We start from the raw sequence: 18,249 nt of genomic DNA, 5'->3' as shown, positions 1-18,249 counted from the left end.
TGCATAACCATCACCCAAAGTCAAATTGTCCTCCGTCACCTTCTATCTGGTTTTCTTTATGCCCCTCCCCTCCCCCCCTCTTCCTCTCCTCTCCCCCCCCTCAAACCACCACACTCTTGTCCATGTCTCTTAGTCTCATTTTTATGTCCCACCTATGTATGTAATCATGCAGTTCTTAGTTTTTTCTGATTTACTTATTTCACTCCATATAATGTTATCAAGATCCATCCATTTTGTGTTTATGCATTTTTAAGGAGAGCGAGTCTAAGGATGTGATTAGACTGGGTTCACCTGGTTAATCCATATCCAGGGTGAATCTCTCCATCCAAAAGTCCTTATCTTAGCAGTAATTATAAAGTCCCTTTAGCCATAAAAGGTAATATTTCACCGGTTCCACGGGCTAGGATGTGGAGATCTCTGGGGGCCCATTATTCTGATCACCACCCACTATCCACAAGCCCGTTCACATACTCTGTCGGAAGTTAAGTCAGGAAACAGCACTCAGCTTTCCCTCCCGGCGAAGGACCGGGTTGGTGTTTCTTTCTGTTCATATTCCACTGCATCATTGTGCTAGAAGTAGAGAGACACCAGTGTACAAAGTCAGGGAAGGGACACAAATTTCAGTCTTGCCACTTAGTGGGCATCTCCTCAGCAGAGTCAGCAACAAGTATTCACAGTCGCTGGGAGAGAGAAAACGCAGAGCGTTGAGCGGGATGCTCACTGTGCCCTGTCTTCCCTTCTTTCACGTTTAGAGTTCCTGGCCCTCAGGATGGTGAGCGAAGACCAGGAGTGTGCTGGGTGGCTGGAAGTTTTCTACAACGGGACCTGGGGCAGCGTCTGCCGCAGCCCCATGGAAGCCACGACCTTATCCACGATCTGCAGACACCTTGGCTGTGGGGACAGTGGAACCCTTGACTCTTCTGTTAATTTCAGGGAAGGTTCGAGGCCGCGGTGGGTGGATGGAATCCAGTGTCGGAACACTGATAGGTCTCTCTGGCAGTGTCCTTCTGATCCTTGGAAATATAATTCATGCCGTCAAAGTGATGAAGCTTATATCACATGTGCGGGTGAGTTACTGTTTCTATGTAGGATGTTGTTAGTGGGACTTTATATCTTCAAATCCAAGAGGTGAATTTAAGATGAGTGTTACAAAATGAAGTTGGATGAGATGATTTAATCCACATGTTGCAATCTTGTTAAAAAAAAAATTAAAAACCTGTGCTTATAGCAGTTTATGTGAAAAATACCAGAGAGATTGGAAAAAAAACAACATGTGGGCAGCATGAGTAACACTCTGATCAACTTTCTAAGGAATTTCTAACTAATTAAGAGTGGTTAAAAAATATGCCAAGCACCTTGAAGTAAGTAAGGGGCAGAGCAGAGAATCAATCCTGATTGCTCGGTCTCTTAGACTCAGGGTATTTTACTCTGAGATGCATCTATACCACTTAGACTACTTCTCAAGTCAGTCTGTTGGCTGATAGTAGTTGAGTACCTGTAGGTACAGATCTATACATTAGGTAAGAGCGCAGAGCAGAGAAAAATATAGTCACTGGTCTCATAGAGCGTACGATCCTGTGCTGAAAACTCCCATGAGGCAGAAATTTCAAGTGTCATGAAGAATGAGAAAGTGCTTGTAAGTACGTAATTTGGGAAAAAAATACCCAAGTTTATTAGGTGGAGTCCTGAAGGATGAGTAAGAGTTCCTTAAAAGAAGAAAGTGGAAAAAACATTTTGGTCATTGTAAATACTGAGCTGGGACAGGGCGTGGTATATTTGAGATACTGAGAAAATTCCATTAGGCAGAGCAGAAAGAGGGTGTAGGAGAAGGACGCAGGATTAGTTTGGAATGGTGAGCAGAGCAAAGATTAGGCTGGAAACAAAAAATAATTTTGTTAAAGAGGAATTTTTTTTACTTCGTGAATGACACAAAAGAGAATTGCTGCAAGATTAGTGGCCTCATATTTTATATTTTTCTGTTTGAATTTGTCTCTTCTGAGCAGCCTCGGTATATTGGTCTTCTTAGCAGATACTTCATCCTCTGGGCCTTTCCCCTTTATTGTGTATGCTCTGCTCTCTCCTTCCATTTTTCAAAATTATCTGCAGAGCCTGTTGGAAGCTTGAGCCTATCATATGAAAATTCTGAGCTCTTCTACCTTTAATACTCCCTCCACTTTATGTTCAGATCGAAACCTGACATTGCCCTGAAAACACTGATCTCCCTGTCATCTGAAGGCTGTGTGTTTTTCCTTCAACATGCTTTTTGCTGGGCTGAGACTTGGAAAGGCATGCTCCTTGCTCTCAGCTGTCATTTTTATTAATTCCTCTTCTGTGTTTCTTCTCAACATATGGCTACTTTGAAATTCACACCAAGAGGCAATACCCTGCACTACTTCCATTGGTTGCTGTCATCATCCAACCTTCTGGCCTCTCCCCTCATCCACTGACGACTGCAGCACGGGCTCACCAGGCTCCTCACCCATGTCATACTCCTGGAACCCTTGGTGGTTACTTCAACACCTTTAAATGCAACTAAGGCCACAATCCTGGCCTCTCAGTTCGTTGAGTTCATTTTTAAGCATCTTCTCTTCCATCCTACCTCTGGCTATGTGTACACTACTGACCATTGCTAACTACACCTTGAAATCTTGATCTCTTTATTCTATACTTTTATCATTGCTTCTTATCCTGTGGCTCATAAACTTTAATGATCATTTTCCAATAATTTTTCATCCTTATGGAGTACACTATCATTTCCCTATCAATGTGTTTTCTCTTTGTCTTCACATTTTTTTCTTAGCCTAATTAGATGAGCCAACATTATAATCATTCTCTTTAACGACACTCAACTCCTTTGCCTTGTCCTTGTCAGCCTTCACTGGCACACACGAGAACGGTTAAAGTCAACTACCTAACTACTCTTTGCCTGTACTGAACTAATGAAATGGCAGGAGAAGAACACACCGCATGTTGCTATTCTGTTTTTGTTGGGCTGTATGGTCAAAATCTGAGAGACATTTATGATGGTGTAATCAAAAGCAATTGAAAGTTTTTTAAACTGAAGAGCAAATTAATCAGTTTTGCATTAAGAGAACATCCTTTGAGGACAGGATAGACAAAGGATTATTGTACATGGTGACTTGAAATAGCTTGGAGGTGTCAAGGTTGACTGCTAGAGGTATGGCAGTGCCTATTATTAATATGGGAAACACAGAATCTTATGGGAAGAAATCTATAGGCTCAGGATAGATATGTAGATATGTTACATTCAAAGTAGATAAGAAGACTCAGGTGAGATGTCATTAGGCATTTAGAAGTATGCAATTTGAGGTTGGAATGGAAATCTGGGTGGGAGATATAACTTTAGAAGTTACCATAGAAATGCTTAGATCAGAGTGAATGTGATCACTAGGAACATAAATATTCCTAGTATAGAATTCAAGGAACATTAAAGTTTAAAAGCTAATAGAGCACTCTATGAACTGACATAGAGTCTGATACAAAGCTAACAGAGAAATAGTAATGCAGAAAATACTGTGTTTGAAAGTCAGGTTAAAAAAAATTTCAATGAAAGGGGAACATTCCTATGTGTTAAATACTACTAGGACATTAGATAGATGAGAACTGAAATGTGCCCATTAGATTAAAGTCATTGTACATCACTGATTGTGTTAACTAGAACTCTTTTGAGGGTGGAGTGTGTGAGTGGATGCCAGAGATTAAAATATCAAGGAAACAGCCCTGGCCGGTTGGCTCAGCGGTAGAGCATCGGCCTGGCGTGTGGAGGACCCAGGTTCGATTCCCGGCCAGAGCACACAGGAGAAGCGCCCATTTGCTTCTCCCCCCCCCCCCTCTTTCCTCTCTGTCTCTCTCTTCCCTTCCCGCAGCCAAGGCTCCATTGGAGCAAAGATGGCCCAGGCGCTGGGGATGGCTCCTTGGCCTCTGCCCCAGGCGCTAGAGTGGCTCTGGTTGCGGCAGAGCGACCCCCCGGAGGGGCAGAGCGTCGCCCCCTGGTGGGCAGAGCGTCGCCCCTGGTGGGCGTGCCGGGTGGATCCCGGTCGGGCGCATGCGGGAGTCTGTCTGACTGTCTCTCCCCGTTTCCAGCTTCAGAAAAGTACAAAAAAAAAAAAAATGAAAAAAAAATATCAAGGAAACTTTTGCCACTGCATGGATGGACCTGGAGAGCATTATGCTAAGTGAAACAAGCCAGTCAGAGAAAGACAACTACCAACTGATTTCACTTATATGGAAACCAGTGAACAAAATAAACTAACAAATAAAATAGAAACAGACTCATAGATATGGAGAACAGACTGATGGCTGTCAGAGCATTGGGGGTTGGTGAAAAAGATGGAGGAATTAAGAAAAAAAATATTCATGGATATAGATAATAGTATGGGGATTACAAGAGGGAAAGGGGGTGGTGGAAGGTGAAAGAAGGTATGAGGGGATGAGTGGTGATGGAAGAAGACTTGAATTGGGGTGGTAAACACACAATACAATATGCAGATGATGTATTATAAAATTGTGCACGTGAAACCTATATAATTCTATTAACCAATGTCACCCCAATAAATTCAACTCAAAAATAAAAAACATTTTATGTAAAAAAATAATAAGGTGATAGTGAAAATACATATAACATTTTTGAGACTGTGAAGGGCAAATATTTGGAAGTAAGGTGCCAGAGTGTTGTACCCAATGCTGGAAATAAATTTCTTTTAAGTACCAGGGCGATGAATTTGTTGACCCACCATAGGGTGAACTCCCTTTAGAATTGCTGCTGGTACATTTCATTGTCCAGGTCAGTGGTCAGCAAACTCATTAGTCAACAGAGCCAATTATCAACAGTACAACGATTGAAATTTTTTTGAGAGCCAAATTTTTTTAACGTAAACTATATAGGTAGGTACATTGTTATTAACTTCATTAGGGTGGAGTACCCTTTGTGGAAGAGCCACACACTCAAGGGCCAAAGAGCTGCATGTGGCTTGCGAGCCGCAGTTTGCCGACCAAGGGTCTAGGTGCATGTGTGTCATATGCAAAAGCAACTAGAAACCATGTCACAGGGAGTCTCCAATTAGGCTAATGAGCAGAAATGCAAGAGTAGATGTAGCCTGGTTGTTGACCTCAGACTTAGAAGGACTTCCCATGGAAGAGGGAGGGACTCACCATGAGCTGCCTCAGGGGGCAGGGCCCTACTTGATGGGTGGAGGTTACAAGGAGGCAAGTTTGGGTCCACTATAAGTATCATAAGGGAATCTTGCCACTGTGAAGCTCCCCCAGGAATGAACACTATTATAGGTAAAAGAACACTGGAGGCAAGAAGGATGGCCAGCCAGCGTTTCCTTATATCCCCTTTTGCTTGTCTCTGTCTCTTCTCTGAATCAGCCACACCTGCTCCTGCTGGGCTTGTACCAGGCCTGGCACTAAAGAATTTCTGTTCTTTCCACTAGCTTGTTTATGATATAAACAAGATTAATGGACTAGTAAGTACCATTTGCTAAATTCATCCACTTTTTACTAAAGCATATTCAAACTCATATACACATAAAATAATTTACGTTGATGCTATTTTTTATTGGTTTTTAACAAAATTGAGATTTAATCAAACACACTGTTATTAAATTGGCTTTTGTCACTTAACAATATATCATTGACATTACTCCAGGTAGATATAACATTTAAGCAATGGCAAATATTTCATACATGAGAGGTTGGTACTACAGATCATATAACCATTTGCTTGTTTATTGGTAGTCCAATTATTTTCAAATTCCCCCCTGTACAAATAATTTTGTGATAAATGTCTCTTTCATGTATCTCTACATACTAGTGAGTTTATTGCTATAGGATTACTCCCAATGTTGATATTATTAGGTCAAAGGATAGGCAGGTGCTCACACACACAAATGTTAGGATATTGTCCAATTACTTTCTAGGTTGAATTATTTTCAATGGTCTCCTTTATATCTAGATAAAAGATGCTGGGATTTTTCAAGAGCTTGACCTTTAAACCAAAGTCACATCCCAAAGATGCTCCAAAATCAATCAGCTTACAAAGCCCACAAATCTCGTTCTAAGATATTTGAAGTCTGAATAAGGACAAGGGTTGCTTTGCTTCTGCTTCTTTTTTTTCCTTCTCTTCTCCCTCTTTCCTTCCCTCTCTTCTCTCTCTCTCTCTCTGTCTCTCTCTCTCTCTCTTCCCCCTTCTTCTGCATTTTCACAGTGTTTCTCTTCCCTCAACATCTCTTTCCTGCCTCTTGGTTTGTTTTCTCTCCCTCCCACCCCCTGCCCCACCCATCCAGGTGTACCTTGGACAACTTGCTGGGAGTTGCTTGAAATACACAGCAGTGGGAAATCAATATTGTAAAGGCAGAGGCTCACTCCTTTTCTTGCCTCTCTTTATTCATCTTTTTATTTCTTACTCCTATGAAGAACTGAAGGGATATTAAACTGTAAGAGCTTATATTGATGATGATTTTCCACAATCAAACACAATAAATGAGAGGTAGTGAGGTTTTTGATTCTCAAGTGAGCAGTCAAGAGAAGTCCTGCCATCATTTTCAGAGATGTTCTCTGCACAGGTTAGGAGGTTTGATGGGATAATATGGAAAGATAATGCTAATTTTGACATTCTACGTCAAGCACCGTGTATAATTCTGTTTTCGTATGTTGTTTTGAATTTATGTGTCTATTTCCTTTGGTTTCCATTCTTATATATGTTCTTTTGGTTCTTGGTGTCCTCTTAATATAGTTCTTCTTAGTATATTTAGTTAAGTCTCATGCAGACATTTTTGTCTTACTAACTAGCTACTTGTCTATTTTTCTCTAAATTCTACTTGTCCTGGTCTTTAACAAATGTCCTGTCCCTATAGTAATCTCCTTTGCTTGTTCATATCTCACACAAAAAAACAGATAAGGCAAGTTTACAATCTTGTATGATTTCCCTTTAAAGAGTATAAGTGGAATACTGAATATAAATTATTTATGTGATTCTGGACTTATTTGTTTTTAATATCCACTATTTATTACTCTAGATCATTAATATTAATTTGTATTTCCTTTATTATCTTACTGATTAGCAAAGATTTAAAAGATATATTTCACTGGATTTTTTTCAATGATTCTTTCATTAAATAAATATCGATCAAGTTCCTATAAATATTATTTATAGAAGATTCTCAATGTATACTCATTGAATGAATGCATACGATGTGCCAGGCACTGTATTAATCGCAGGGACACGGAGGTTAATAAGATATGCAAGGTCCTTCCTCTGGGGAGCTTTCATTCAGGTGTATGGTGTGTGTGTGTGTGTGTGTGTGAGTGTGTGTGTGTGTGTATTTGTTGTGAAATGTCAAGAGTGATAAACAGGTAATTTCAGCAGGTGATATGATTTTCAACCTTTTTTTTTTTCATGGCACAAACACACATTAATTACTAAGGTCAGTGCCCCTGACTAAATACATCCATTTTCATCTCATGGCACAAATAAATTAGTTACTAAAGAAGAAGAGGTCAGGGACCCTTTTTCTTTAGTAATTAGTTTATGAGTGTGTGAGAAATAAAGGTTGAAAATCACGCTTGTGTTTTCAACTTGTCATTGGACTGAACCAAGACCTTGAATAATCTTGTTGTGGGGCAAGACCACGCCCAGCCGTCCCTGACCCCGTGCTTCCCCAATGTCTGCTTCTGCAGGAAGGAGACCCAAGAGCTGTCCCACTGCTGACTCCTGCACAGGTATACCAGCCCCTCCTGCTCCCCTCTTGGATCCCAGGGCTCCTTCCTCCTACCAGGGGCGGTAACAGGAGCTGCTGCCGCCTTTTCAGACAAACAGAAGCTCCGACTGAGCGATGGAGACACGAAGTGCTCAGGGCGGGTGGAGGTTTGGCACAATGGCTCCTGGGGCACGGTGTGTGGTGACTCCTGGAGCCTGTCAGAGGCCGAGGTGGTGTGTCAGCAGCTAGGCTGTGGCTCTGCCTTGGAAGCCCTGCAGGGGGCGGCATTTGGCCCCGGAAACGGGAGCATCTGGCTGGATGAGGTGTGGTGCAGGGGCAGCGAGCCCTCCCTGTGGGCCTGCCATGCGAAGCCCTGGGGACAGAGCAACTGCAAGCACGAGGAGGATGCTGGCGTGAGGTGTTCTGGTGAGTGGGGGAGCGTGGGGTCAGCTCTGACTGGGGGGAGGGGATAGTGGGGGCCAAGGGCCGGGCTGGGGGTGGATGGGGAGTTTGTACTCAGAAAGCATCTAGGTGCTGTAGCCCTGGGTCCAAAAGAGGGGGAGCTGAGGGGATTGATATTCTGATGAGGGATGATTTCAGGGCTCAGGGGAGAAGTGGCTACCCTGTGGTCTGGCCCATTCCTGTGCTCAGAACTCCGGTTTTCCTCTCCAGGTGAAAGAACAACATTGCCCACCACTACAGCAGGTACAGTGCCACCATCCACGAGTGGGGGAGAATGTTTGAATTCTTGGGACATGTTCTATAGAATCTCTGACAGAGTTAGCCAACCCAGTAAAGGAAAGAGCGTGAGGAGCGACTGGGTGGCAGGGAGGCAACAGGGTATTCCTGGGAGAAATTCCCCTTCCTTGTTGACTCACTGTGCCAGATATTTCTCATGCCTTCAGGCCGTGGGAGGCTGGGTCTTGTGTGCAGAATCTAAGTTTTTTCACCTGTCCATGATGCTGCTCTTCAGCAGCTGATACCTATGCTAAAGTGTTCGATGCCCTGGTGTGGTGGAGCCCCAGAGAAGGGGCTGAAGCTGGGCCCTGGCCCTCAGAGGTTGTTGTAGGCCGGAGCTCCCTGATAATCCTCAGCACTCCCTTGGACCACACTGGAGAGGAATTGAATTAATCTTAGGACACGGCCTGGGGGAGTGCCCCCCAGGGTCACATTATGTTAGAAGTTGGAATTTCACTGTTTGAGCTCTCTGGAAAAGCTGGCAGAAGTGAGTTTCCCTGTACATATGCCCTTTCCAAATTTTCTTGGCTTTTTTCTTTTTAGGGACCAAATCTGGCCCAAGTCTTGTCCCTGGCATCTTCTCCCTGCCTGGGATCCTTTGCCTCATCCTGGGGACCCTTCTCCTCCTAGTCCTCATTATCCTGGCGATTCAGCTGCACAGATGGAGCGTGGAGCGCAGAGGAGGGCTGCAGGGTGTACTGGGTAACATGGAAAGTGTGTGGAGGCAGGATATGGGCTCGGGGTGACAAGGGGAATACTGGACAAGGCATCTGTTCTTAACCCATTAGTTTGCAAAATCCATCTGGCCTACATTTGCCGCTAGGGGCCAGATATACAGAGCTTCTTAAGAGTGGGGTCTAAGGTCTTGGATATTTTAAGTAATGCTGCAGTTGACACAGGGTTGCATATATTCTTTAGAAATTGTGTTTTGGGTTCTTTAGGCTATGTTCCCAGAACCAAGTGCCCATCAATAGATGAGTGGATAAAAAAACTGTAGTACATTTCCACAATGGAATACTATATGGCTATAAAAAAGAAGAAAATCATACCTTTTGTGACAGCATGGATGGACCTGAAGAGTATTATGCTAAGTGAATTAAGCCAGTCAGAGAAAGACACATGCCATATGATCTCACTTATGGGTGCAATCTAATGAACAGAATAAATCGATAAACAAAATAGAAACAGAGGCATGGACACATGGAACAGACTGAGAGCTGTCAGAGGGAAGGGGAGTGAGGAAAAGGATGAAAGGAGTTGAAGGGTTTAGCCAAAACACATCTATACACAACACATAGACACAGACAACAGCGTGGTGATGGCCAGACGAAAGGGAGGTGAGGGCTAGGTAGAGGTGGGCGAAGGGTGGGAAAATGGGGACAAAAGAGACTCTCCTTGGGGTAATGGGACACAATGCAGTGTGCAGATGGTGTTTTATTGAGTTGTATACCTGAAACTTGTATGGTTTTTCAAACCAGTGCCACCCTAATATATTCAATTAAAAAAAGACTGTGGTGTGAGCACTCATAAGTCATGGCTTTTTATGTGAGACAAGAAAGAGTCGGAGCTAAGCTTTGGTTACAGGGTCAGACAGAGGTAGAGGTGCAGACATGGGGCATGGGTATAAGACTACACAAGGATCCTGGAAGCCATGAGAGTTTTTCCATGGGTGAGCATTGGGGACAATGAAAAATCAGACTGTTGATTCAGATTCAGGGGTGTGTCATGTGGCAGTCTCTGACTTGTTGCTGATTTGCTCAGCCTTATCCAGTTTTGAAGATGCTCTTGATGAGGCCATGTATGAGGAGATTGATTATTTTATAACACCGAAAAAAGAGGATCTACTGAGAAGCCCAGGTGAGTGTCACTGCTTTGCCCTCCTGGGACCTTTACTTCTCAGCCACCTGCTGGCTGTGATCCAGGTCTTCTCAACATCTGCAGACCCCACATCAGAGGCTCACAGAGACAGGATGAACCTCTCCAGAGCCCCTGTGAGCTCTGAGCCTACCCTTGACAGTACAAGAGCCATGCTTGCCCCAGTGTATCTCCTCAGCCTTACCATGGAAACTATGGGTGTGGGAAGGGCTGTTCTGTTTGTTTCTGTGATGTTTTCTTCCATATTAGGGTCCCTGTCAGGTGACTCAGTGGCAAAACTGACACAGCACACCAAGGATGCTGAGAAAAACAGTGACTATAAATCTGCTCTTGGTAGCAGAAATGGATCAGTCTTGGCTGAGTAGTGGGGGCAGGGAACTTCCTTCAGAGATGAGAGCCAAGTGTCTCTTTGACTGAGATTAGAGGGGTCTCTTGTCTCGCCAGGGCCCAGTCCTCCTCTTCTCTGGTGGCTCTGCGGTACCTCATATTGGGGCCGAGCTCCCAGTGTCCAGAACCACCCTCACTTAGTAGGTACAGATTGTTTTTTTTAAAAAAATAACATCTAGAAAGTATAATCTGGTAAAATATTTTAGTGATTTTCCTTGGTATAAATAAGAGTTACTTTGGGAAATATTGAGATATTTGGATCATTTTCTGGTTTATTGACACATAAAAATGAAATATATGGCCTTTGAAAAGAGCTGTGAAAGCATGGGGTGAACGGTGCCTCTGCTTAGCTGCCATCAGAACCTCGGGTTGGAAAGGATTTTAGGTGTTACCTAACCAACCCATTTACTGTGGTTTCACCCGATCCCCTTGTGTGCCCTTAGAACCCCCAGCTCAGAGGATGGATGCGTCTAGTGAAGTTTATGATGCTGCTGAAGAGGTACCAGTGCCCAAGACTTTTTCTGCCTCTCCGATGAGTCAGTGGAAAGTGTCCCCAGAGAATGGGTTGAGACCTTTTCAGACAGGTGAGTGGGATTAGTTGATTTCTGTCATATTTTGTCTCTGGCTTGGAAAGGATGAATTTGAGCTCTTCAATCCCCATTCTTCTTTAAATTAAAAATTTGAATGAACTCATATGTTTGATAGCATCACTTAGATTATATTCCCTTCTTTGTTGCTTTCAGATTCTTTGGGAGAGAGGAAGCACTCTGTAGTCTTGGTATCTGTGTTCCCATAACTTCATCTTTGATATGCCTGTTTTAAGACTTGTAGATTAACTGAGCATATTTACCAAATCCAAAAATGGAACAAATGTTCTGGTAACATTTTTGTGTTGTCTCATACATGAAAGGAAGTTAGAGATTAAAAAAATATTGCAATATTGGAATTTGTGAGATCTTGATAATTTAAGATGCACTGTGATCATATGTTAACACTAATATGTACAAAGTCTATGATATATAGTGGCCTTCAAAATTAAAGCCATGGTGGTGGATTACACTCAGAATTTGTAGGCAGCAAAGATCTATGGTAATCTGCTCCAGGCATTTCAATGGCTAAATGAAGATATTCTCCAGAGAAGAGTATTTGTCCATCTGAGGGCTCACGTGCTTCCATGGGGATGAGAAAGCTGTGCAAGAATCCTGTCAAGCCACCAAGAGCAGAATTAGATTGCCAGTGAAGAACTGAGATTTCTCCAGATGTGGTCTCTTATCTCCTTCTCTGTGTGAACTCACACCTGACGACAGCAAAAGGAGAAATTTTCATATCTTGTCATATGATTCCTACCATTCTTTTTTTTTTTTTTTCTGAAGTGAGAATCAGGGAGGCAGAGAGACAGACTCCCACATGCGTCTGGCCGGGTTCCACCCAGCAAGCCCACGAGGGAGTGATGATCTGCCCATCTGGGGCTGTTGCTCCATTGCAACTGGAGCCATCCTCAGCACCCAGGCCAACTTTGCTCCAATGGAGCACTGACTGAGGGAGGGGAAGAGAAAGATAGGGAGGAAGGAGAGGGGGAAGGGTGGAGAAGCAGATGGGTGCTTCTCCTGTGTGTCCTAATTGGTAATTGAACCTGGGACTTCCACATGCCAAGCCAGTGCTCTACTGCTGAGCCAACTGGCCAGGGCTCTTACCATTCTTGGGCTATCACTCTGCTGGTTTTATAGGCTTAAAGAAATGTCTTCAGAGAACACTTGTGTTGGTCACAGATCTCCTGTGATCCAATGTTTCCCAATTAAGCTATGGCCCTAGAGACCTACATGGGCTAGATCTTCACAGGATAGCACTGATACATCCTTTCTGTAACTAATATTAAATAGTCTGAGCCTGCCTGAGCAATAATCGGTCCCTAGAGATGTGTCATCATCACCATTTATTAGACTTGCTTCTATCATGGGCATTGTCCTGTCTGCCTGCCACAATTCTAATTAAAATTTTCTTTACTGTTGTAGGCTCCTCTCTGCACTTACCTAGAGGGACAGCTCATCCTGGGAAAGAAGATAGTCCCTGGCTGTTCCAGCGGGGAAAAGAGGAGCCTGAGTATGATGATGTTGAACTAAATACCCCTGCAACATCTACCGTGGCTTTCCATGATGTTGCATTTAAAATGCAATGAGGCCTCAGATATTCTAATTGCCTGTATTTCAATAGATTAGTGCTGAGCTATAATTGTATTATATGGAAATTGCTTAAGATTAAATATTCTGAATAAAGTACTGTTTGCTTTGTTGAAAATTTAGCAAGCTTGATCCAATTGCTCTTAGAGAATTGGTCCTCAGTCATTTTTTCTGAAAGGAAATCCAAGGTGAGTGAACTGACCTGTGTTCAGGTCAGTCTTACTTATAACCTGGTCCACCCTCACACTCTCATTCCTAGAAAGATGAACTTATGATAAAGAAATCCTGAACATTCATGTATGCTCTTTCCTGAGATGTCACCTTATCTGTTTTTAAACAATTTCTAGATACCAGACTTGGGTGTGAGTTTCAAAGTTGAGGGTGAGAAGTTGGCTAGTAAGAGAGAATGAAAACAGCTTTCCTTATCCTGTCCAAATTTTTATAAAACAATTAAAAATGTAATTTTATATAATTATTTATTTTTCATCTTTAATTTCCTAGGCTAATTTTTTCAATTATTATTCAAGTTCATATAGACTCCTCACTCGTTTCTTATATCTAGTTGGTTATCAAATTCTTCACTTCTTATTTCTTCAGGACATTGTAATTTCTTGTCAGTCCAATTCTAAAACCTTTTACACAAATTATATAAACTATCTCTCTTTATTGTAAGTGGATAAAGGACTACTTGGCACTTACCAACAGGTCTGCATCCAAGGGGGAAGAAAGCAAGGAAAGGAAGACCTGACAGAGAAGATTCAGATATAGACAGATAAATCAGGAACTTTTGGCTACATGAGTCTTATAGATTGGATGGAGGGGTCTAACATGATTAAACTAATAGAGAATTTCAGACCAATGGGCTTCTTCTCTGAAAACATATTGCTTCAAGATTGCTTTGATCTGGGAGCTATTTATTTATTTAGTTTTAGTTTTTTTATTTTAGTGAGAGGAGGGCATGTGCCCCAAGCGGGATCCACCTGGCAAGTCCACTAGGGGGCAATGCTCTGCCCATCTGGGGCTGCCACTCAATTGCTCAGCAATGGAGCCATTTTCTAGCATCTGAGGCAGAAGTCATGGAGCCATCCTCAGCACTCAAGGTTGACTCGCTTGAACCAATTGAGTCATGGCTGCGGGAGGGGATGAGAGAGAAAGAGGGAAAGAGAGAGAGAGAGAGAAAAGGGGGTGGAGAAGCAAATGGTTGCTTCTCCTGTGTGCCCTGACTGGGAATCAAACTGGAGACATCCACATGCTGGGCCAATGCTCTACCACTGAGCCAACTGGCCAGGGCCTGGGAAGTATTTAAAATGCTAATGTGGTTTTGCTATGATTCTTCAGGGTAGAGAGATATCCTGTAGCAGTGGCCAAGTAAAGAGTGCATCTTCCAAAAACTCCATCACATAGTTAATATGTGGAGGGGTTGTGAACTAATATAGGAACTGAGACTGGTAACCTGTTTACTAGCTGAGGTCAACATTTTATTTAACTGATGGTCTGGATGCTGCCTGGGAGTCTAAACTATGCTCACTCTTGTAATCTTTGTAAGTTTGGCAGGACACAGGAATTGGAAGATGCCCAGGGCTTCTCTCAGTGTAGTCTACATGGCCATTGGCTATAGAAAAATGATAAAAGCAATAAAAAGTAAAGTATACCTACAAAAGAAAAGATATTAGGTTTTACTTCTTCTTCTTCTTCTTTTTTTTTTTTTTTTTTACAGAGACAGAGAGAGTCAGAGAGAGGGATAGATAGGGACAGACAGACAGGAATGGAGAGAGATGAGAAGCATCAATCATCAGTTTTTTGTCGCAACACATTAGTTGTTCATCGATTGCTTTCTCATATGTGCCTTGACCGTGGGCCTTCAGTAGACCGAGTAACCCCTTGCTCAAGCCAGCGACCTTAGGTCCAAGCTGGTGAGCTTTTGCTCAAACCAGATGAGCCCGCACTCAAGCTGGCAACCTCGGGGTCTTGAACCTGGGTCCTCTGCATCCCAGTACAATGCTCTATCCACTGTGCCACCACCTGGTCAGGCTAGATTTTACTTCTGATACATGGTGCCAGTGAAGCCACAAAAGAGAGAATGCTACTATGACTTTTGGTGATAAAAATCAGGAAAATTTAAGGAAGAGAGTTAGGACAAGCTTTACTACCCAGACTTGGGAGAGTATCAGGATGAAGCTTTTTATGGACTGCGTGCTCAAAAAGCCTCCAGGAATTGGTGAACAGATTTTCAGTGTTTAGATTTAGGAAGATAAGCAGAAATCATTTCAAATGATTTATATTGCTTATGAATGAGCCTTTTATGAAGGGTTGATTTTGGAGGATATAACATTCCAGGGTCCACAACAAAAGCCAGAAAATTTCTCTGCTTAGTAGAATGTCATGATGAATGAACACTGAGAAGATTTATTGTTAACAGACTGTCCCTACAAAAAATGCCAAAGGAAATTCTTTAGGCTGGAAATAAATGACAGTGGATGGAAACAGTTCTACAGGAAGTAAAGAGTAAATGGCAAACATATGAGAAACTAGGAGAGATCACATTTTCTTTTTTTTTCCTTCTTTTTCCAAATAAGATGAGGGGAGGTAGAGAGACAGACTTCTTCATGTGCCCTGACTGAGATCCACCCGCAACCCCTGTCTGGGGCTGATGCTCTGCCCGTCTGGGCCCACGCTCACAACTGAGCTATTTTTAGTGGTTGAGGCAGAAGCTCAATGGAGCCATCCTTTGGCTGATGCATTCGCACCAAACAAGCCATGGCTGTGGGAGGAGAGAGAGAGAGAGAAAATAGATAAGGGGAGGGGTGAAGAAGCAGATGGTCACTTCTGCTTTGTGCCCTGACTGGGCATCGAACCCTGAACATCCACATGCAGGGCTGGTGCTCTGTCAATGAGCCAACCAGCCAGGTCCCACATTTTTTCTTCTTAATTCCTACGAAACATATATGACTGAGGCAAAACTAAAGGTGTAGGTAGTATAGTTATCAAAATCCATGCAAGGTGTAATATGTATAACAGCAATAGCACTCAGGATGGAAGTAAATAGAATTATATTGTGGCAAAATTCTTATATTTTGTAGTACAATATTTAAATTCTTATATGATGTAGTAGTATAATATTACCTCAAAAGAGACAGTGATAAGATAATGGTACATGTTATAATGCCTAGAGGAACCACTAAAATTTGATATAAAAATATACAGCTAAAAAGCCAATAGAGGAATTAAAATGGAATATTATATCTATTCAATTAACTTTTAAAAAGGCTGAAAAATATGAACAAATGAGAGATAGTACAAGAAGAAAACAGCAAAATGGTAGTGCTAAATCCAACTATATTATAATTATATTATATGTAAATAGATGAAATTTTCCAATTAAAAGGCACAGTTTGACTACTAAACATTTATAAGAGCAGCTAAAATGAAAAATAATGATCATATCAAAAGCTGATTAATATGCAGAGAAACTGGCTCTCTCATACATTGCTGGTGGGACTCGAGCCACTTTGGAAAGTGGTTTGGTAGGTTCTTCAAATTAAAACATGCACTTATCATATGATGCAACCATTACATTCTTGGGCATTTATCCCAGAGAAACAAAAATTTATGTTCACACGAAACCTGTACACAAATGTTTTTAGAAGTTTTATTTGTTATAAGAAAACACTAGAAACAGTCCAAATGTCTTCAATGGGTCAGTGGTTGAACAAACTCAATACAGCCATACAATGTAATACTTTTCAGCAATAAAAAGGAATGAACTTTACTGATACATACAACAATACACATGCGCTTCAAGAATATTATACTTAGTGAAAAAAGTCAGTTGTAAAAGGTTAGATCCAAAGATTATATGATTCAATTTATATAACATTATCAAAATAACAAAACTATAGAGATGGAGAACAGATTAGCAGTTGCCAGGTGATAGAAGAGGGGGTTAGGTTGGGTGAGAGGTGGATATAAATACAAAGAAGTAGGATAAAGGAATTCTTTTATGGTGGGTGACTAGTTCTATATCTTGATTTTGTTCACTTTAGGTTTTTCCTGTATTTTATATAATTTTTCAAGTTTAATTTTTACTGCTTCCATGTAAGTATACACTCAGTAGTTTGCCCTTAACAATAGAAGTGCTAGCTGGGTAGTGAAGTGTAATAGTAAACTCTCCTATTGTTTATATTTACAAATGTACATAATATTTTAAAACTTATTTGCTTGTTTCTTCTACCACATACTAATTCCACAGTGGAGAGCAGATTCCTATTTCATGTACATAATCTTTGGCATTTTTCAATGGATGTGAGCTCTTAACTTTTGGACAGCCACAAGTAATCATCCCTTTTGTAGTCATTAGAAAGCCAAAATTAACTCTCTATTTAACATAATTATTTCTGTGGAGTCCCTCTGCTCTTTTCACCCTGGTCATATCATATAATTTTCACAGCCTCATGTAAAAGGTGATAGGCATTTATTTCTTGATTGATAGAGGGCAGAGGTGCAAGAATTCTATCTTGCACATCTCCACTTTATTTTCTTTACTCAATCAAATTTAATACATTTGGATATTAATTTAGATTTATAAATTATATTCTTGAGTTTATATCTGAATAAAAAATATGTTTTCCAAGTGTTCCAAATCCGTCTGCCTGACTCTGGCACAGATCTGACACTAGGATTAGTAGCTTGATTTACACCTGCATCTGAGGAGATACTGTCAGGAAAATAGTCCTCCCACAGAGGTTGGTGCAAAGTCATTCTCTCAGACTCTCTTTGGAGTAAGAGGATCTTCAGATCTCAAACACATGGCTTCTCTTTGCTTCATGCTGCTATTCAGAGTCTGATTCTGATTTGGTAAACAGGTCTTACTTCTCTTTCAATCTTATTGTTTCTCATTGGAAACTGAGACTTCTCTAATTGGTAATTTAGTCAATATAGTACAGTAGGACAATTACCAAGGAATTCAAACTCAGATTTGTTCCAGGGAATTATTGCCACTTGGAGAGATCCAGGCAAACTTTTCTAGCAGGATATACACAAAGGTGTAAAGTGACATGCAAAAAAGAGTGAGATAATCAAATAATGAGTTTGTCTTAATTCTCATTTGATGATTAAATGAAATCAGAGATTCTAAAAGCTTATTGTTGGTCAGCTAGAGTGAATGTTGCTTCTGTTTGTCTGTTGTATTTGAAATATGTGGCACAAAGGACAGAATCAATTCTTGTACCATTTTTGGGAAAAGAAATTGTAATGGCATGAGTCAGACAACATTCATTCAAGAAATGCACGTATTAAAAGAGGTAGTAAAAGCAAAGAAACATATTCTCTGGAATGAGAAATTTATTCACTGC

At 41.5% G+C, this 18,249-nt stretch overlaps 1 protein-coding gene across 1 annotated transcript in view; it reads left to right on the top strand.

The window, feature by feature from the left end:
* Positions 1 to 12,897, top strand: part of LOC136388389 (antigen WC1.1-like) — a 31,771-nt gene extending 18,874 nt beyond the window's left edge. Inside the window, exons 7-15 of the mRNA XM_066360270.1 lie at positions 753 to 1,067; positions 7,702 to 7,743; positions 7,833 to 8,147; positions 8,394 to 8,426; positions 9,003 to 9,152; positions 10,221 to 10,316; positions 10,584 to 10,670; positions 11,165 to 11,305; positions 12,734 to 12,897. Of these exons, the coding sequence (XP_066216367.1) occupies positions 753 to 1,067; positions 7,702 to 7,743; positions 7,833 to 8,147; positions 8,394 to 8,426; positions 9,003 to 9,152; positions 10,221 to 10,316; positions 10,584 to 10,670; positions 11,165 to 11,305; positions 12,734 to 12,897 (1,343 nt within the window). The remainder of the gene's footprint in view (positions 1 to 752; positions 1,068 to 7,701; positions 7,744 to 7,832; positions 8,148 to 8,393; positions 8,427 to 9,002; positions 9,153 to 10,220; positions 10,317 to 10,583; positions 10,671 to 11,164; positions 11,306 to 12,733) is intronic.
* The last annotated feature ends 5,352 nt before the right edge of the window (positions 12,898 to 18,249 follow it).

This window comes from Saccopteryx leptura, chromosome 1 (genome assembly GCF_036850995.1).
Source record: "Saccopteryx leptura isolate mSacLep1 chromosome 1, mSacLep1_pri_phased_curated, whole genome shotgun sequence".
NCBI lineage: Eukaryota > Metazoa > Chordata > Mammalia > Chiroptera > Emballonuridae > Saccopteryx > Saccopteryx leptura.
The sequence above is the reverse complement of the archived record's forward strand: the minus strand, read 5'-3'. Positions and strand labels throughout refer to the sequence as shown.